Source organism: Arabidopsis lyrata (genome assembly GCF_000004255.2).
Source record: "Arabidopsis lyrata subsp. lyrata unplaced genomic scaffold ARALYscaffold_1, whole genome shotgun sequence".
Lineage (NCBI taxonomy): Eukaryota > Viridiplantae > Streptophyta > Magnoliopsida > Brassicales > Brassicaceae > Arabidopsis > Arabidopsis lyrata.
The window spans coordinates 12,636,021-12,653,984 of NW_003302555.1; the positions used below are offsets into that span (position 1 = coordinate 12,636,021).

Below are 17,964 nucleotides of genomic sequence, written 5' to 3' on the forward strand. Positions count from 1 at the left end.
TTGGATTCAATCATCGCAGGATTACTATTTCTTATGGATCGTGATCCAAACTCTGGTTTTAGAAAAATTCTTGGCGGCTTCCCAAATGTATTACGACAGTCTTTGTGAAACGGAAAGAATAATTAAACTCTAGTTTGTTTAGAAAACAATAAAAAACCATAAATAATTATTTATACAACAAATAATAAATCTTAAATGCTCATTTAGTATTTTCTTAATATAAATGCCATAAAAAGAAAACATGAACAATAAAAAGAAAAGAATCCATAATAAATACAGTATATAATGTTTTCGTATATATACAGTACACAGGGCAAATTTTCCAAAATAATGATTAATTATCAGAAACTTTCCCCAAAAATTGATAATTTTTAGCTCATAGATTAATTCATTGAATTTAGCTCATAAAAAAAAAAGGAAAAAGAAAAGTGGAGGGTGAGAGAAGAAGAGAATCCAGCAACGTTTCTCTAATTCTTTTTGTGAATTTTTTTTAATTCATTTTGTGTGACACTCTCTTTCATTTTTTATTTATAATTTTTACTCTCTCTTCCTTTCTTCATTACTATTCTTCTTCTTTTTTCCCATTCAACAAATTTCTCTTTGCCTTTGTTGTTTGCTACAGAGAGTAAGTTTGATTTTCTGGGTTCCTCCAAAATTTCTTGTCGTTTTTTTCTTGCTTCAGAATCGATTAGTTCTTGTGATCTGTTGTTTCTTTAACTCTGTGCATGATTCAATTTCGTGTTCGTAACCTGTGTTTTTGCTGGGTGTTTAGTTCTATTAACCTCGAAGATTCGCTATGAAAAACTTGACGATCCTTTTGATTCTTCATCGTTTAGCTAGGGCTTTTGTTGGTTCATCGATTTTTGGAATTTATTTTACTGTAATCTAAGCATGTGTCAGTGATTCAAATTGGTTTGGTTAGAGTGATCAATGTTTGTTATAGAAGCAGAACTGATGTGAAAGTGTGTATTTTGAATGTTTTACAGAGAATCTTGTGTGAAGGAAGTTTTTTTGATTTCTTATGACGGGGAAGCGATCAAAGACTAATTGCAGATCTGCTTCTCACAAGCTGTTCAAGGATAAGGCTAAGAACCGTGTTGATGATTTGCAAGGCATGCTTTTGGATCTTCAGTTTGCGAGGAAAGAGAGTAGGACTACTGATGTTACTCTTCTTGAGGAGCAAGTGAATCAGATGCTTCGTGAGTGGAAGTCTGAGCTCAACGAGCCCTCTCCTGCTTCTTCTTTGCAACAAGTATGGTTGCCTTTGTTTCAAAGTTGCTATCTTGTTGTGACTTGCATGAGTGGTTTTTGGTCTGTGTGTGTTAACTGGGTTTATTTTCTTTGTTGTTTTAGTCATTGTTAGTTGTGTCCTTTTGTTTTGCTTAAGCAGGGTGGTACTCTGGGGTCTTTCTCATCAGACATTTGTCGGCTGCTGCAGCTCTGTGATGAGGAAGATGATGCTACCAGCAAATTAGCTGCACCCAAGCCCGAGCCTGCTGATCAGAATCTTGAAGCTGGAAAAGCTGCTGTCTTCCAAAGGGTGAGTTGCTCTTTACAACCAATTTCTTATGGTGCTTTAGTTGTGTGTGGAGTCCATTATTGTGTTGAAGTACTGAGGTTTTGGTGAAATTTTTCAGGGATACAATTTGGTTCAGGGGAAGTCAGAACATGGATTACCATTGGTTGATCATTGCAAAGATTTGTCCTTAGCAGCTGGTAACAATTTCGATGGAACGGCTCCTTTGGAATATCATCAGCAGTTTGATCTGCAACAAGAGTTTGAACCAAACTTCAATGGTGGTTTCAACAATTGTCCCAGTTATGGTGTAGTGGAGGGTCCTATACATATCTCTAATTTTATCCCGACTATTTGTCCTCCACCCTCTGCATTCTTGGGTCCAAAATGTGCTCTTTGGGATTGCCCTAGGCCAGCTCAAGGATTCGATTGGTTCCAGGATTACTGCAGCAGCTTCCACGCTGCACTGGCTTTCAATGAAGGGCCACCAGGTATGAATCCGGTGGTGCGTCCTGGAGGTATCGGCCTAAAAGACGGTCTGCTTTTTGCTGCTCTTAGCGCAAAGGCTGGAGGGAAAGACGTTGGTATTCCCGAATGTGAAGGAGCTGCAACTGCTAAATCTCCATGGAATGCTCCAGGTAGGCTTTGCTCTCTTGGAATTCACATATATGTTTAATTGATCACCATTCTTGTGCTGATCATACTCAAATCTTGAATTTCTGGTGTGACTGTAGAGCTCTTTGATCTCACGGTTCTAGAGAGTGAGACACTAAGGGAGTGGCTATTCTTTGACAAGCCAAGGAGGGCCTTTGAGAGCGGGAACAGGAAGCAAAGATCTTTACCAGACTACAATGGTCGCGGTTGGCACGAGTCACGCAAACAGATCATGATCGAGTTTGGAGGGCTGAAGAGATCTTACTACATGGATCCACAGCCTCTGCACCATTTCGAATGGCATCTTTACGAATATGAGATCAACAAGTGCGATGCTTGTGCCTTGTACAGGCTCGAGCTCAAGCTTGTTGACGGGAAGAAGAATTCAAAAGGCAAGGTTTCAAACGACTCTGTGGCTGATCTACAGAAGCAGATGGGAAGACTCACAGCTGAGTTCCCTCCAGAGAACAATACCAATAACACCAACAACAACAACAAACGCTGCATCAAAGGAAAACCAAAAGTGAGCTCAAAAGTCGCCACCGGGAATGTTCAGAACACAGTAGAGCAGGCAAATGACTATGGAGTAGGTGAAGAGTTTAACTATCTCGTCGGAAATCTAAGCGACTATTATATCCCCTGAGAAGAAAATGAAAAAATCAGGTTTGAAAAGCTGTTGCTTACCATTTAACTACAGCAGCAGAAGAAGCTTCTACATACCGTAGGGCAAAGTAATGGATTTTCATGACTCGTATATTTCTTTTCTTATATTATAGTTCTCTCTATCTATGGAGATTGTGTATATATAACAAGAAGGGGATGCTGAAGACTGTCCTGGAGTTAGGAAAAGTAAATGTGACAAAGGAGACTGCTTTTTAAGATTCAGTCTTTGGAGGTGAAGACATATTTACTGACATTCCGGTTTATATATTTTGATGCATTTTCGACTCTCTTCTGCGATATAATGCAGATGACAAATTATGTAACCGATGCGGAATACAGTTTGAGTATCAGTGTTGTTCAATGAGATCATAGATCGTGATCTTCCTTACTTTATGTTTCAATCGTTTCAAGAATCATGTTACCACGTTCTCACTGATCATGAGAATAGTAAGCTTAAGGTATTTGTATTTCATAGATGCGAAATGTTACAAGCGATCAATCAAATCATATTCTACATATTTTGTAAAAATTTCATCTAAGAGACGGGAACTTGGCTATGGTTATTGTGGCAATAATGGTCTGACCAATGCAAAAGGACGATCTGAATTCACAGACATTAACAATTCCAACACAACTACTTTTTTCGGAGGGTGACTCTTAAGACCAGGCTCAATCAGCCCTGCAACACAAAGAATGACACAACACCATCATAATCAAATATACTTAAAAGGATAAGAGTATCATTGAATTTAAGGAATTGAAAGAAGAATCATGGTGTTACCAGGCTTGAGTTTTTTTCCACCATAAAGTTCTTTAGCTAAAGGATTAGCAGCCCAGTGATTCACAGCCACCCGGCTTGTCGGTTGGAACCCTATGATTTTACCTTCAGCTGATAGAACGACCTGCTTCCATTAAAGAAATCAACAAAGATGAAGTTGTAGTCCACTTAAAAGAATCCAATTCATCACAATTTCACTGGAATTACCTGGTACGTAGCGATATCTTGCGCAGCTGCCTTTGCGTCTTCATTGAGTTTTTCCAGAAGAGAAGAGCTTGTAACGATGTGATCTTCAACAGACTTAGCTCTGCTGGTTTCTTTCAAGTAATCAGGTACTTCCCCAATCCAGGCACCTATGCTACTTTCCAGTGTGATCTCCCCTACCCAGCTGTAGGCATCCTTGAGCTTGTTGACGAGTAATCCGCAGAATGAATCCAACTACTCATTTGAAGTTTCAGAATTTAGTTTTCGAAAAAACAGAAAAAAAGCACCCCAAAAAAGACCAAAATAATAATAATGATTCATGGTAAGGTTAATCTCATTCTCAGTATAGAGTCCATATTCATGGTTAAGGTTGATCTCATTCTCAGTATAGAAAGTCCATATTCATGGTTAAGGTTGATCTCATTCTCAGTATAGAGAGTCCATAATCATGCAGAAATCACTATTAATATCTACGTGCAATCGATGGCCTACAAATCTATATGAATACAAGTGTTTTGGTAATCCATACCTCAGAGAAATCTGAAGATTGATGAGATAATAATTCACTCTCTAACCATAAAATATCTTGGCGTTTTCCAGGATACTTCCGCTCGCTTTTATGAGGAAGACAGAATTGGGCCGCAGCACTCACAGCAAGAAGAAGAATTCCACTGGCCATGGTGACAGATATGAATTTCAACAAAGACAATCCTCTCTGTCAATAGAGAATAAGCAAAACCAAAGAAGTGAACAGAAGTTTCACAGGTAAAAAGCTACCAAAATTAAGCCAATCTTATTAACTCTCCAACATAATGGTAAAAACTCTAATAGTAAACATGAATATATTCTGCAGACTGAAAATATATTTAACATATTTCATCAGGCAACCGTAATGAAGCACATGATTAAACAGAGCAAGTGGTTATCATAGAGAATACGGATTATATAGAGACAGCGATTTATCGAGGACTGTCAATTGGTTCTGACTACATACACAATAACAGATACCAAATTATCATATCAGAAAGATTGGCTAAAATTTAGCAGAGCAGTAGTCATTACCTTTTCACTGGGTAAGTTTGCATAATTTCCAGGAACATCACATGGTAGCTGTTTCCTGGGGAGTGAATATATATCTTCAAAGTATATGTCCAATGCTTCAGCTAATCCAACCTGAAGGGTTTCATACAAGTGTCAGGAATGTAGGGGCCTCATGAAATAACATGCATAGAAACAAGCACCTTAGTCACCACAGAGCACATAAAATGCAGCAGTACAAGAAATTTTATTGCACCAGATCCCATGATTGATAATACCTTTCATCTTGCTAGATTTAATTCCCACGCAATCTATCAGCATCTCCTTGTGTGTATAGGTAAATAGGAATGACTACTCTTATGACGGATTCAACATTGTCTAAGATGGTCTATCCATCAACTTTGAACGATATTCAAAGTCTTTATCTACACTAAACAGAACAATATAACATAGGTCCGTATTATCATATAACCATGAACAACTAAGACGTATAGAAATGATAACCTAGACTGCTAGCCAGACAAATATATAAAGGGAGAGCAACACTGCAATTCCTAGTCCTACACAAAGCATCAAGAACAAAACCCTAGATGGGTAGGTTACATAAAGAAAGAGCAAACGTCGATACCATTTGGGAGTGAGTTAGAAGAACTTCCCACTTATTTTCACTGGACTTTCTCCAGCCCTCAAGCTTTAAGTCTGCAAGTATTATAGTATCAATTTCTAGTCGATATGCAGGTAAATATTCACTTGCCCAACTACTAAATCCGGGGCCACCGATTTTTTCCAATTTAGAATTGGCAGATAAGTTCCACCACCGGCTTCTTTGCCTTGTGTCTTCAAGTTTGAAATTTTCCTTCCTTGACTGGTAGTATTCAAGCAAGAGGTTGGTATTCGGCTCATCATCAAATAACTTATGCAGGACAACAGAGCAGTCTCTTGAAGCAATCCTCTTGTGTTTATTTAACCACTTTAAAAAGGGAAATTTAAGTTTTCCCAGATAATCATCGAGGAAATGCTTCTCGGTGCTTTGAAGAGCGGAGATGCATATAACTTCTGCAATAACAGATATAACCCGTTCATCGGATGAGCTAAGAGTGAAGGATGTAGAAACCTGCTGATAGGAAATGAATAAGAAAACTGAACCTATCAGTATCAATTTCCACTTGCAAGGCCAGTATCACTAGAAACATTCACATCAAAGCGAAGTTAACCTCTCGAGGGTTTTCGAATTCTCCCATTTCTCTTTCAGCTCCAGGTGCAAATAACACCAGCTGAAAGTTCCACAGCTGCCGTAAAACAACTTGCCTAAAAGTCATCGCAAGTATGTTCTTTGACAAATCTCCACTAGAAAGATCCTCAGAGAGAGACCGCCGCAGCTTTTTAGCTCGCTCTTTAACTTTCTTAGTAGGCAAGAACTGTTCAAAAGATGTTACACTCAAATGTCAAAACTCAATTTCTGAAATGTAGAATCAATGAATTAGAACAAAGCTAAGGTGAAAAACTGACCAATCTTGTTGACACAGTAGCTTTAGGATCAGATCCTCCGGGAAAAACAGTCTCAACCACCATGACAGGGACATTTTCACGAAGATGATCATCGGCGGCTTCACCACCGTCAGCAGCAGCAGCGGTTAAAGCCTGATCAAAAGCAACAGTACCAACGAGACTAAGCCGAGCTGAATTATTCTCGTACGTCCGCACACAAGGAAGTGCCTTCCCATCGGATTCCGCCACGAAACGGAGAATGTCCTCCTCCGTAGACGAATTCTTAGAATAACCGCGAATGAAAGACACAGAGCTTCTCCGGAGTGGAATCAACGGAATAGATGCGAAATTTCGAGAGGGGAATAGAAGTGAAGAAGAAGAAGAACAAGAAGCAGTAGAAACAGAAGCCATTGACGAACAGATAAAAGCACAGTGAGTCCCTTAAACCCTAAGGGGTTTCCGGTTTCGTTTGAGGTAGACGAAACAATAAAACGGCATCGTTTTGTTACAAGAAAGTGCCACGTGGTAATCGGACACGTGTCAGTGGCTATAGAGTAGAGAACGACGGTTAAAAAAAAAATATTTCACATCTGAAAGAAAAGAATCTAGACGACGACAATGGCGGAGAAGAGCCAAATCCCTGATAACAACACCACTTCTTCGTCGGCGAAGAAACCGACGCCGGAGATTGGATCGGGTTCGGGTAAAAGGATACCGTATTATAACCCGCCCGAGTCGGTGAATCCGGATCAGGCGACGTTAAGGGAGCAATGGAAATTCGCCATTCGGCAGTACAGTAAATGGTACTCACACGCTTGGGGAACTGCGATTCTCGCCGGAGGAGTCTTCTTCGGACTCGGTTGGATCATCAAGGGATCTAATCCTCTTCCTTCTCTTCAATCGAGTTCTAAGCCTCGCGATGAAGAAAAATGATTCAATATCTGCGTTTTTTTCGGGTGAGATTCGATTTGTTCAAATAGAGTATCTCAATTGTTATGGTTTAGTATTTCTTCTTGATTATGAGTTTAGGATTAGGGAATTGGAACTAAGTTCGTGTTTGTTCTAGTCTACGCTTTGCTTGATCCTAAGATATCGAAATCTGTATGGACTCTGTTTTGTTTGCTTATATAGATGATTAAGCTCAGAATCTAGTTTTCTTTGAGCTAAATATTAATCCAACTTTATGCAGATTTTTGGAAGAAACGAAGATGGTTATGTTCATTTGCTACCCATATCTGTAGAATACATACTAAGTGATCTTGTTAATTAGTTCCATGTTCGTCTGTTTTTGCATTTGGTTTCAATACATTAGCCTGAAATATCAGAAAATGGAAGGTCCATTTCTCAAGTACTAAGTCATTTTGGATAATTCCTATGTTTGTCTTGCACTCAAAATCTGCAATTCTTCTTCTTTTTCTTTGCTGTCTTAAGCTTTTTAAGAAACATTGCGAAGCACAATTTTTAGGCTTTCACGCTCATATGCTATAAACTGATGAGGCTGTTTTAACCTCTATTTGCAGATGGGGGAAAAGCAGCATGAGACGCGAGTCAACAGAGGAACATCTTCATGTACATTACGAAGTCTATCGATCGTTAGAAGCAGAGAGAGCACGAAGCAAGCGATTGTAGAGAGTAGAAACGAAACAAAAAAATCTTGAGTGTGAACCTTGTTTGTCTGATAATTCCAGGAATGTATACAAATTTGCAGGAAAATAGTGAAAAATGTTAATGTTGAATTATAAAAATACAAGAAAAAAGTGAGAAGTGTGTCTATGCAGAGCAGCAACCGGGTTTCTTAACGGCTGAGATATCATCTCGGCTTCCAACATTAATCATTTGTCCTTTAGGCAAAGCGGTGGTTGGATCATCTCCAGCTTCAAGAGCCTTCTTGCTAACAACTCTGTAAATCTGAGTGAGAACTTCGGTGAAAGCATTATCAACATTCACTGCTTCAAGTGCAGATGTCTCCATGAAAAAGGTATTCTCTCTCTCTGCAAAAGCCTTAGCTTCTTCAGTTGAGATGGCTCGAAGGTGACGAAGATCAGCTTTGTTACCAACGAGCATAATCACAATGTTTGCGTCCGTGTGGTCCCTTAGCTCCTTTAGCCATCTCTCGACGTTCTCGAAAGTTACGTGACGCGTCACGTCATAAACAAGCAATGCACCAACGGCTCCTCGGTAATAAGCGCTCGTGATGGCTCGGTACCTAATTTCAAATATACTCGATCATCATGCAAATGTAAATAACTTTTAAGAGTAAGTTTAGAGTAAATACCTTTCTTGGCCGGCGGTATCCCAGATTTGAGCCTTAACAATCTTATCATCGCATTGGATGCTACGGGTGGCGAATTCGACACCGATGGTCGCACGTGAGTCGTGGCTGAAATCATTTCTGGTGAAACGAGATAACAAATTAGATTTTCCGACGCCGGAATCTCCGGTTAAGACCACCTTGAAGAGGTAATCGTAATCGTCTTCTGCTCTATATGCTCCCATTTTCTATCCGATAGAAACCTCTTTGTCTTTATGAGACGATTATAACTAATTAATGAAAAAGAATCTGGCTGTTCCAAGAACTTGGGATGACTATGAGAAAAATCCCAAATGCGTTTTCTTTTTATTTTTGGTTCTAAAAATTAGTTTTATTTTCTCACGTTTTCTAAATTGGAGAAGACACCAATTTGAGTTTTGAATATTTGAGAAGACAGCCAGAGAAAACAGAAATTCAAGGAATCTCCTCTACTTTGAATTTAGCTAAACATAAACATTTCTAATTTTCAACCGCATAATAACGATGAGAGTTTTTGACAAAGGCTAAACATAAACATTTCGGTTTGAATCTTTTGGTTGGTTCGGCCGTCAGCAAGTGTGAGATTTGATTATATATATATATATATATATACTCGATCGACTTGTATAAAAAGAAAATTGAACAGCAAGTCACCTTCATTTTGATCTGGTCTAACAATAGAGACGGTCAAATCAAAACTGCCAAAAACAATTTCATCAACTCGAACCTGAAAGGTTTTCTGCAATGGGGAAGGCTTCTGGATCGTTTGCAAGCAAAGTAATGTATTAAGAGGACGTAAAGTTCATTGACTTGTTGAACTTCACTAGGGCATCGAGCCCGATCCTTGTCCCCTGACAGATGAAGAGAGAAAATTTATATAACAGAGCATGCATGCATGTTGATAAAAGAGAGAGGAGATTACATTTAGTTTTAAAATTAAATGTGAACATTTTGTAACGATGAAGGCCAACAAAGCATAACACTTGACCAAGAGAGGATAAGGAATACGGCGACGACGTTCACAGTCGTAGGGAACCAGTCCAGTGATTATACTACCGGACTTTCATACTCGCAATCGAAACCCTAATTAAGGCCCATCAACAAAATAATCAGTTAGCCGCCATCCCATAAGAACTAGGGTTAAGGTTTAATAATTATATGTGAAAAAGGAGGAACAAATCATGCATGGAGACAATTATTAGAAGAAGATGAAAGACTTACTTCGGATTCTGCTACTATAAGCCAGTATTCCCTCTCATACCGGGAATACTCCGCCAACGTAATTGACTCGCCATTTTCTCCTCCTCGTGTGTGCTTTTCTTGAGAATGAAACCTTGTTGTTCGGTTTATTAAAAGTTTACTTCACTTATACAATGAGTACTAGATAAGTGATGCTTAGAGGCTTTGGCATACGAAATAAGAAATTATGTAATCTATTTTTTCAAAATAGATTTTTTTTTCCTTTTTCTAATTTTAGAAGACGAGATTCATCATGTCTTCTTCTTGCAACGACAACAATTTCTTCGTATTCTTTCTATCTATATATTATGCAACAAGAAGATCATCTTCAGTCATACACATAATCATACACTGGGAAGTCACGGTTAAGTGGGCCTTCCTCTGAGTGTAGAAGCTCAAAACAAACATCACAGAAATAGCAAGTGTTCTCGTTGGCCCACTTGTCATCCACTGCAACCTTTGAAGCTCTCTTTATCTTGCAAACACCGCATTTCTGAAGCCTACGTTTAGGCCGAAACATGATCGGGTAAGCCGCTCTACTCTGAACGTCCTCTGGATGACTCAGCCTCATGTCCCGAATCACAATCGTGTGCTTGCAATCTCCCTGTTCCACGGTTTTGAATCAGTGAATATCTTGAGTCTGTGCGAAATGTTTTCATAAGATGAGAAATTAAAGAAACAAAAAAAAAAGAGAGAGAAGATCTTACCTGATGACAATAGAGATAATTAGCTCCGACTCTGAATCTTATATCACAGAAGCGTGTACTCTGCATGTCTGCAGTTCGGTAACGAGGTAAATCCACAGATTTCGCTTCACCTAGAACCAGTTTCTGCTTTTTATGTAATTCGCCGGTTAAAACGCATTCCCATTTTTTAAGAGCCTCATCTTTCGAGTTCCAAAGCCAATCTAAAATAGGATAGCTGTAATCTTTAGCCGAGGGATTCCTTAAATCATTGTGAAAGACATCCTAGACAAGCAAAAAACATCTGATTAAACCAGAGAAGAAGAATTAAACTTAGTTAATCGTCAAAAGATAAGAAAATGAACAGATGAATTCTTACTTCTATGAGGAAGTATCCAGAGGGATCATACTTCCCAGCCTTTTTCATCACCTGGTCTGTAGCACAGTGAATGTTGTCCTTCAATTCAGTCAACATTTGACGTCCTAGAACCAAAAATTCTTGGGTCTGAACAAAACATTATACAAGTATTGTTAGAAGGTGGGACAATCAATTCAGTCAATCTTCTATATCCCGCATCAGAGGTTTACAGAACAATGCAGTACCTTAACCTTGCGACTGTTATAAATCTCAAGACACAAAATGACTTCAGGAAATAGCGGATCCACTTGTCCCTGGATGTCCGATGGCTTCACCTGCTGTTTAAATAGGAAGAAGATAATACTTAGCAGGATGCATAAGCAGTTTAAAATTTGGACTAGCATAATCAACACTAAAAGACATTGCAAGGGGGAAATCACTTGCCGTGTAATTATTATCTATGAACCTAAGAGATTGCATCTGCTCAAAGCCTTCTGGAGGTGCAGCTACATCTTTACCAGTCTCACAAGTCTTGCTGAAAAAGGGTCAAATCGAAGAAACATCAGCAAAAAAGAGACAAGGTACATCAACAAACCAGACTATGCAATAGTAATTACAGACCTGAAGCAGTGCAGTGTCACAGCTGCTTTATCCTCCTCCTGCTTTTGTTTGAGTTTAGCAAGCTGCTCGACTTTGGCAAGATAAGCTTCCTGAAAACAAAAATTTGACCATATCAATCATGAAAAATGCAATAAAGCCATCATTACCAGGACCATGTAAATTTGGTATCAAGAGATCCTAAACACAAATAGCTACGGAAAAGAAACTAATTGCCAGCCATGCCAAGACCATGTTACATAAAAACTCACCCCAGTCTTCTTTTCTGTCCTCTTCTTTAACTCAGTCTTCTTTTCTGTCCTCTTCTTTACCTCAGTATTATTTACTGTCCTCTTCCTCTTTGCCCTCCCAGCTGATGGATTTTCACTGCAGGATACAGAGGAGGTAACTGTTTGTTATCGTTCTACAATTGTCTACGTCAATCTTACAGTGTCTCTCAAAGCTTTCTAATCATGTACAACCTGTAAACTTATATATATTTCACGATAACTAAGCTAAAACAGGACTTTAGATATACATTGAGAGCTTGCACGGCTGAACCAGAACCAATTGAGACTGTGAACAAAAACACTTAACCACCATTGAAGCACACTAATAGAAAGAAGCTACATGCCAATTCGTTTTTACTAAGGATTCACACAAAGGGAAGCATTATATCGAAAAATACAGAAAGTCTGGAAATGATACTTACTGATGAGAAGCGTCTAAAGATTGTTCGAGATCCTTTTGGGAAACGTTATCTTCCTGTAATGAAATAAGAACCAACCTCATCAAGACCCAAGTTCTCACACTTCAAAAGACAGCAAAAGAGCAAAACAAATCAATAAACGATTTGGCAACGTACCGGAAAGGCTTCCTTCATAGCCATCTCTGTGAGTTCCTCCTCTGTATAAATCTTGAGACTATCAGTTCTGCATCAAAAATCCTCCCAATTACATAACCTTAATGTATAAAACCAGATTTTCACAGATAAAGAAAAGAGCCAATTGATGCAAGAATACGTACGAGACATCAAATTGGTGAGAAGAGGAAGTAAACTCCAGAGATAAATGAGTTTCCAAATCCTGTAGTACATTGAGAAATGAAGACTTGAATTCAGGGACGGTAGAAATATTTCCAACCATGTTTGGCAGATAAATTGGGCCACCTCTGGGTACCACTGAAGTAGTGGTCTTATGTTCACTGCTCTCTCCCTCGCTCTCGCTATCACTATCACTCTCCATTTTTGCTATGTTTTTCTTCACTATCTCTGTCTCTCTCTCTCTCTGATAGCACCAAATGTACTACAGTCTCTGAACAAAAATCACCAAACAAAAACTATAATTACTTACAAGGCATAACAGTAGAAAGGTCAATATTGATACCTACAAGAACAACCATCAGCATCATTCATACTTCATAGTGTCAATGTCACCACTATATTAAACATTGATAAAAACCGCCATTGAATGCATAATAGTATAATTCAAAATCATTCTTCAAAAAACGTGAGACCATGGATGCTGGAAAGAGTCAAAGTGGAAGACAAACTTACTGGGTCGAATAGAGAGTAGACGAAGATGACAGTGAAAAGAGAATTTGATGAGTCTTTGAAATTTCCCACAGAATTGAGATTTTAGGTTTCGATTTTTGAAAAAACAAAACTCAATTTTGCGACTTCAGGAAACGCTAAATTAGGGTTTCAGAAGGAGAAAGGATTGGGGTTTAGCTTTATGCGATGCGATTGAGGATTATTGCAGTCATCAATCGAAGGAGCTCGTCGTCGTCGTGGGGAAGAAGAAGAAGAAGAAGAAGAAGAAGAGTCGAAGCTGATATTAAGAAGTCTCTGAATCTGTAATAAAACCCGGTTCAATTGTTAACCGATGGTTTATTTGATTCGTCTGCCAATCAACAAACCCAACTACCTTGTCTAATATGGGCCTGTAGCCCATTTAATTATATAACTTGTATACAAATTGTCAAATACACACACGCATGATCCAAATGATCAGGACCGAGGAACATACATGTTATATTATCAGTATCCTTGTCTCAATTTTTTGACCAACTTATCTCAGTTGTTCATCAAAGACTTATATGTATCAGATGATCCATTGTTCTTAATTTCAGAGCTGAGACAAGACCAATCGAAAGGAGGAATCGCATAAGGACCCTTTAGTATACCCTCAGCCATCAATCTGTACGCAGCCTCAGTCATATGAACACCGTCCCAACTCACATACTTTGAAGGATCGTCACAACATTCAGGTACTTGAGTCCCACGTTTCCTACCTAAGGTGAATTTAAACGGTCCTCCTAAATCGCAGCAAGCGGGCAAGGGTCTGCTTATGAACCCTGATTGGATAATTAACTAACTCGGTTAGAAAATTAAATCTTTTTGTGTAGGTTCAGTATAAGGATCAAGAAGTCTACTAACCGAATTTGGCTGGTTCTTGAGAAAGTCGCAACAATGCGTTGTAGTAGTCAGCGTATATAATGTTGACATGAGGGTACAACTTCTGAAGTCTTTTGAGTTCTGCTTGAAGCTGCTCGTCGTGGTATTCTGCAAACTTGTTCAGCCATTTCAAACATCCGGTTGAAGGATCATATTCCTCCATGTTTGGTGTTTGGTATGCTTCCAAATACACTACTGAGCATCCGAGCGGGAACTCCCCGGGCACCAGAAATGTTTTTCCCCCCATACCGATCAACTCCTGAATATTTTATGCTTCCAAAATTCAAAACTCAACTCAGTCCCAAAACTTTGGACTGCTATATTCAGAAAGAGAAGTGTTTACCGTGATTGCAGAAGAGATGGTTCCAATAACAAGTGGAACCAGCTCTTTGATCTCTTCAATGTTTTTGCCCGTGAAGAATGCGTAATTATAGTCATTCCCTCCAATTTCTCCCATGAGAATCAAAGCATTTTCTATCATATCTTTGCAGTCTAAAACAAGATTACAAAGTAAACCATTATTTTACAAGTGAGCTCGATTCATTGCATCTTGGAGTTTAACAAAAACGGGTAGGATCTCTAAGCACATCTCAAAACAGAACTTTTTTTTTTCTTCACTTTTGTTGTGACTTTCTTCTTCTTAACCAAAATGAACCGCCAGAAACTATTCCATGCTGCTAATATTTCATAACTCTAGTATGGTACGATGGGAGCGTAAGAAATCAGATTTGATATTCTAATCATATAAAACAGGAAACACCAAATACAGAAACTAAATGTTGATCTTCCAAACCTGAAGGAGAGCCACATAAGCTAGATAAACTCTCCTTGAAGCTACTAAGCTGAACGGCTAAACTAACGTTGGTGAAAGGAAAATGAATTCCTCTCTCTTCAAGAAAGGAACGTTCCAGTGTCGTTGCTCCCCCAACCGCGAAATTAACTCCCTTCTCAAAGTTTGCATTTCGAGATCCGTAAAAGGGAGGCACAAGCGGAAAACCCAAGAATTCAGCTGTGAGAACAGAACCAAAGAAAAGAACTGTAAATTCAGGAATCAATAAGGCTTCTTCACTACACTTAATGGTTTTGTATTTAGATAATCTCAGCTTTTAATTAATCAAACTTGCTACTCAAGCCAAAGTATCAAGAAGAAGTTAAAGGAAGAGTTACACACAAACAATAAAACAGGGGAGGAGTTACATCAGGAAAAAAAGACAAAGAAAGAGCCAAAGATCTTTTGGTTTCTTCTCACAAAATTTTCAACAAGAAGCAGAAAACATTGATCATTGTCTGCTAGGCGTTTAGATTAACAAAAAAAATTACATAATATGTAAGTGCTTTATGCTTATACATTAAAATCCATTGTTCATTTGTGTTTTTCAAGCTCGGTGAAACCAAATAATATTACAAGTCCATGATTCAATTATGCTCCAGAGAAAGTCTATGGAGCTAGACCTAAACACGTGTCATGCCAATCCAAAATAGTACATGCTCCAAACTTTTTGGAACTTTTATTTGTGGAAGTAATTTTTTCGGGAAAGTCTCTGGTCGTATCGTATCAACTAAGATCTGAATTTCTACCTTCGTACACACTCTCACTCACACCTCAACTAAAGAGAACGTACCGATGAAGTCGATGATGAGCCGGCCGTTTGAGAAACGGCCGGTCGGATGGTGGAAGAAGGTTTCTCCGTACGGTAGAAACGCGACCTGAGGGAGATTGTTAGGATCCGAGAGACCGAGCAAGTTTCCCGTGTCGGCAATCGAATCGCCAAAACTAATGATAGATTTGAAATTATGGCACTGTGGTTCCGAGATCACAATAGTGAGTAAAACAGTAGATAGAATTAGAAAGAAGCTCAGGAGCTTCTTCATGATCAGAGAAGCCATGAGAGGCCAGAGGTTAATTGGAAACTTTTCAAAATAACTTTTTTGGAAAGAGACACTATTGGCTCGGAGACACTAGACGTAGTATCTTTTTTATGTGGTTTAGGGATGAGCTTCATGGGGATAATTTGTTTTTTTCCTTTATAATGATCATAGTGGCAATACTGGAACCTTCACTTTCAAACTCGATAATGAATCTTTTAACTATTGGACCACAATGAATGGGTTGTGGTTAATGAAATGATTTAGGTACAATTTTGATATCTAGTACATATTTTGGGTAATTACTCTAATTATGGGTGTGATTGGTTAATCACTAGAGTAAAAGAATGGAAGTTGGATGTATTGAAATAGAGGAAAGAAAATTAATAGTCAGAGTAGTGGGAAGATTTGTCTATTGATCAATAAAAATGAAGGAATATGGAAAAAGATTTTACACATGTTCCATGGAGTGTGAGCCCGGGTTTTGGAGAAAGGGGATAGCCGCTTCCTAACTATACGATCAACAGTCCCGATTAGTGTCGATGGTGAAGTTGCAAGTTATCCAAGCCGTCACTGGTTTGTTACTCACTTACTCTCCGTATGAAGTGGACTATACATGAAACATGCCAACAATACCCTTTAAATTTAGAGATAATTGGGTGAGAGACTATGGATCTGGGTAAAATTAGTTTTTTGGTAATCCAATATAGAGTCTAAAACAATGTAATATTTAGTCCAATTTTTTGCCTAAACTGACCCCACGCGTTTTCATCGTAATAAATAAGACAAACACGTCAAATTATCTCTTGGATGTTCATTTACTGTTCATCATTTTCTCAAGTCTCATCATCTTCCTCTAACACTATTGTTCAATTTTTCTCTATTTTGATTTAACTGGTTCGTTGTGTATATTAGTCACTTTGTTGTATCGTGTATACTATTTTACTCTGATGCGTCGGAGAATTCGCCGTATATACTATTCATTATGTCGTGAAGGAAAATCCGGATATTTTTTATTTATCTATATTCTTTGATATCTCTCCAAGAGTTCAGTTAGATCTGCATTTTTGCGTTATAGATCTGTGTGGATGCCCAAATTTGGTTTGCGTGGATGTCCAAATTTGTTTGAAGATCTATATTTAAATATTTACAAATGTAAAAATAATAATAACTCTTTATATATGTGGTTTCATGTATATAAATATTAATAACGCTCTATATACGTGTTTATATGTATATAAATATTAATAGCACTCTACATAGGCCTGGGCATTCGGGTACCCGTTCGGGTTCGGTTCTTTTTTTTCGGGTATCGGGTCTATTCGGGTAGGGGTCGAGACCCATTCGGGTATTCTAAAAATTCGGTTCGGGTTCGGTTCGGTTCGGTTCTATTTCGGGTTCGGGTTGGGTATTCTATTTAATTTAAGAACCGTTGAATACCCGAAATATTTAGATTTTGTTCGGGTTCGGGTACAATTCGGGTAATTAGTAACCAAAAATAACCAAAAGTAACCAAAAATAACCAAACATGCAAAACCTGGTTATACAAACCATCTCAATCCTAAACTCATGCATGTTTGAATTGAAACCAAAGACAAACATATAGATAAACTGATGCATTGTCTAAATTGAAACCAAACAAAACAGTTACATAAACTTAGTAATTGTCTAAATTCAAAAGAGAAACGAAACACAAACATTTCAATTGTTGTTAAAGTTACCAGAAACATACAAGCATCAGAAACACAACATGTTCCATTGTTCCTGTTACATGGAAAAGAAGATTCATCAATACCAAAAACAGTTTAGACAGAGAAATTTGCATAAGATTGAGGATTATTACCCAAAAAAAAGCCGAGTATGAGTCTTGTAGAGCTACTCGCCTACTCCTAATGCTCCAAACTCTGAAAATCATTTAGAGAACACAATTATCAGTAGGTAAATACCTAAAATGCTACAAGTATAATTGAGAAATAAAGTAAAACCAACCTTTCTCCAGCTCATCTTGTGTCTCAAAGTCAGCATATATACTTGCATTACTCATAGCATATTGCTCCTTTAACTTCATCTCTGACTTCATCCATTGGTCTGTGCACATCAAAACCTCAATGGTGTAATGACTAAGACAACTCCTA

At 38.3% G+C, this 17,964-nt stretch overlaps 6 protein-coding genes across 13 annotated transcripts; 2 read left to right on the forward strand and 4 right to left on the reverse strand.

Moving 5' to 3' along the window:
* The first annotated feature begins 518 nt into the window (after positions 1-518).
* Positions 519-3,221, forward strand: LOC9326843 (transcription factor VOZ1). Of its 3 annotated transcripts, XM_021013220.1 has the most exons (6): positions 519-625; positions 987-1,252; positions 1,391-1,540; positions 1,638-2,154; positions 2,251-2,833; positions 2,947-3,204. In XM_021013220.1, exons 2-5 carry the CDS (start codon positions 1,022-1,024, stop codon positions 2,811-2,813), a joined length of 1,461 nt encoding a protein of 486 aa, XP_020868879.1. In that variant the 5' UTR covers positions 519-625; positions 987-1,021; the 3' UTR covers positions 2,814-2,833; positions 2,947-3,204. The 3 variants fall into 3 exon arrangements, with proteins under 3 accessions (XP_020868879.1, XP_020868878.1, XP_020868880.1); XM_021013219.1 differs by having other exon boundaries at positions 2,251-3,221; XM_021013221.1 differs by having other exon boundaries at positions 1,439-1,540; positions 2,251-3,221.
* Positions 3,222-3,278: 57 nt separating this feature from the next.
* Positions 3,279-6,892, reverse strand: LOC9326844. 2 transcript variants are annotated; one of them, XM_021013218.1, is made up of 8 exons: positions 6,363-6,892; positions 6,068-6,271; positions 5,482-5,967; positions 4,878-4,988; positions 4,345-4,530; positions 3,819-4,049; positions 3,615-3,735; positions 3,279-3,512 (listed from the first exon to the last, which is right to left on the reverse strand). In XM_021013218.1, the coding sequence occupies exons 1-8, from the start codon at positions 6,750-6,752 to the stop codon at positions 3,394-3,396; spliced, it is 1,848 nt and encodes a 615-aa protein (XP_020868877.1). In that variant the 5' UTR covers positions 6,753-6,892; the 3' UTR covers positions 3,279-3,393. The 2 variants fall into 2 exon arrangements, with proteins under 2 accessions (XP_020868877.1, XP_002893534.1); XM_002893488.2 differs by having other exon boundaries at positions 5,482-5,970.
* Positions 6,893-6,909: 17 nt separating this feature from the next.
* On the forward strand, positions 6,910-8,112 carry LOC9329596. Its single transcript, XM_021013228.1, has 2 exons — positions 6,910-7,297; positions 7,862-8,112. Exon 1 carries the CDS (start codon positions 6,960-6,962, stop codon positions 7,272-7,274), a length of 315 nt encoding a protein of 104 aa, XP_020868887.1. The 5' UTR covers positions 6,910-6,959; the 3' UTR covers positions 7,275-7,297; positions 7,862-8,112.
* LOC9326845 (ras-related protein RABA1i) lies at positions 7,996-9,000 on the reverse strand. Its single transcript, XM_002893489.2, has 2 exons — positions 8,617-9,000; positions 7,996-8,547 (listed from the first exon to the last, which is right to left on the reverse strand). The coding sequence occupies exons 1-2, from the start codon at positions 8,835-8,837 to the stop codon at positions 8,112-8,114; spliced, it is 657 nt and encodes a 218-aa protein (XP_002893535.1). The 5' UTR covers positions 8,838-9,000; the 3' UTR covers positions 7,996-8,111.
* Positions 9,001-10,067: 1,067 nt separating this feature from the next.
* Positions 10,068-13,333, reverse strand: LOC9329597 (snRNA-activating protein complex subunit). 4 transcript variants are annotated; one of them, XM_021013225.1, is made up of 11 exons: positions 13,064-13,333; positions 12,535-12,821; positions 12,374-12,440; positions 12,221-12,273; positions 11,811-11,895; positions 11,533-11,621; positions 11,356-11,446; positions 11,157-11,249; positions 10,933-11,058; positions 10,578-10,838; positions 10,068-10,474 (listed from the first exon to the last, which is right to left on the reverse strand). In XM_021013225.1, exons 2-11 carry the CDS (start codon positions 12,750-12,752, stop codon positions 10,199-10,201), a joined length of 1,359 nt encoding a protein of 452 aa, XP_020868884.1. In that variant the 5' UTR covers positions 12,753-12,821; positions 13,064-13,333; the 3' UTR covers positions 10,068-10,198. The 4 variants fall into 4 exon arrangements, with proteins under 4 accessions (XP_020868884.1, XP_020868883.1, XP_020868881.1 ...); XM_021013224.1 differs by having other exon boundaries at positions 11,157-11,246; positions 11,781-11,895; XM_021013222.1 differs by having other exon boundaries at positions 11,781-11,895; positions 13,064-13,332.
* Positions 13,334-13,430: 97 nt separating this feature from the next.
* On the reverse strand, positions 13,431-15,945 carry LOC110224974 (GDSL esterase/lipase At1g28570). 2 transcript variants are annotated; one of them, XM_021013226.1, is made up of 5 exons: positions 15,586-15,937; positions 14,757-14,972; positions 14,307-14,455; positions 13,946-14,222; positions 13,431-13,863 (listed from the first exon to the last, which is right to left on the reverse strand). In XM_021013226.1, the coding sequence occupies exons 1-5, from the start codon at positions 15,848-15,850 to the stop codon at positions 13,583-13,585; spliced, it is 1,188 nt and encodes a 395-aa protein (XP_020868885.1). In that variant the 5' UTR covers positions 15,851-15,937; the 3' UTR covers positions 13,431-13,582. The 2 variants fall into 2 exon arrangements, with proteins under 2 accessions (XP_020868885.1, XP_020868886.1); XM_021013227.1 differs by lacking the exon at positions 13,431-13,863 and having other exon boundaries at positions 14,124-14,236; positions 15,586-15,945.
* Between the last annotated feature and the right edge of the window lie 2,019 nt (positions 15,946-17,964).

What these genes read in the sequence shown, in the direction of transcription:
- LOC9329597 (XM_021013222.1), bottom strand. Translation starts at nt 12,752, where the DNA reads ATGGAGAGTGATAGTGATAGCGAGAGCGAGGGAGAGAGCAGTGAACAT. An exon ending in TCTCACCAATTTGATGTCTC is followed by an intron (nt 12,441 to 12,534) that starts GTACGTATTCTT and finishes TTTTTGATGCAG; the next exon opens with AACTGATAGTCTCAAGATTT. An exon ending in TCATAGATAATAATTACACG is followed by an intron (nt 11,250 to 11,355) that starts GCAAGTGATTTC and finishes CTATTTAAACAG; the next exon opens with CAGGTGAAGCCATCGGACAT.
- LOC110224974 (XM_021013226.1), bottom strand. Translation starts at nt 15,850, where the DNA reads ATGGCTTCTCTGATCATGAAGAAGCTCCTGAGCTTCTTTCTAATTCTA. An exon ending in CTTATGTGGCTCTCCTTCAG is followed by an intron (nt 14,456 to 14,756) that starts GTTTGGAAGATC and finishes ATCTTGTTTTAG; the next exon opens with ACTGCAAAGATATGATAGAA. An exon ending in CCATCTCTTCTGCAATCACG is followed by an intron (nt 14,223 to 14,306) that starts GTAAACACTTCT and finishes TAAAATATTCAG; the next exon opens with GAGTTGATCGGTATGGGGGG.
- LOC9326843 (XM_021013219.1), top strand. Translation starts at nt 1,022, where the DNA reads ATGACGGGGAAGCGATCAAAGACTAATTGCAGATCTGCTTCTCACAAG. An exon ending in AAGCTGCTGTCTTCCAAAGG is followed by an intron (nt 1,541 to 1,637) that starts GTGAGTTGCTCT and finishes GAAATTTTTCAG; the next exon opens with GGATACAATTTGGTTCAGGG. An exon ending in ATCTCCATGGAATGCTCCAG is followed by an intron (nt 2,155 to 2,250) that starts GTAGGCTTTGCT and finishes GTGTGACTGTAG; the next exon opens with AGCTCTTTGATCTCACGGTT.
- LOC9326844 (XM_002893488.2), bottom strand. Translation starts at nt 6,752, where the DNA reads ATGGCTTCTGTTTCTACTGCTTCTTGTTCTTCTTCTTCTTCACTTCTA. An exon ending in CTACTGTGTCAACAAGATTG is followed by an intron (nt 6,272 to 6,362) that starts GTCAGTTTTTCA and finishes TCTTTTGAACAG; the next exon opens with TTCTTGCCTACTAAGAAAGT. An exon ending in AATCTTCAGATTTCTCTGAG is followed by an intron (nt 4,050 to 4,344) that starts GTATGGATTACC and finishes TCAAATGAGTAG; the next exon opens with TTGGATTCATTCTGCGGATT.
- LOC9326845 (XM_002893489.2), bottom strand. Translation starts at nt 8,837, where the DNA reads ATGGGAGCATATAGAGCAGAAGACGATTACGATTACCTCTTCAAGGTG. An exon ending in GATACCGCCGGCCAAGAAAG is followed by an intron (nt 8,548 to 8,616) that starts GTATTTACTCTA and finishes ATTTGAAATTAG; the next exon opens with GTACCGAGCCATCACGAGCG.
- LOC9329596 (XM_021013228.1), top strand. Translation starts at nt 6,960, where the DNA reads ATGGCGGAGAAGAGCCAAATCCCTGATAACAACACCACTTCTTCGTCG.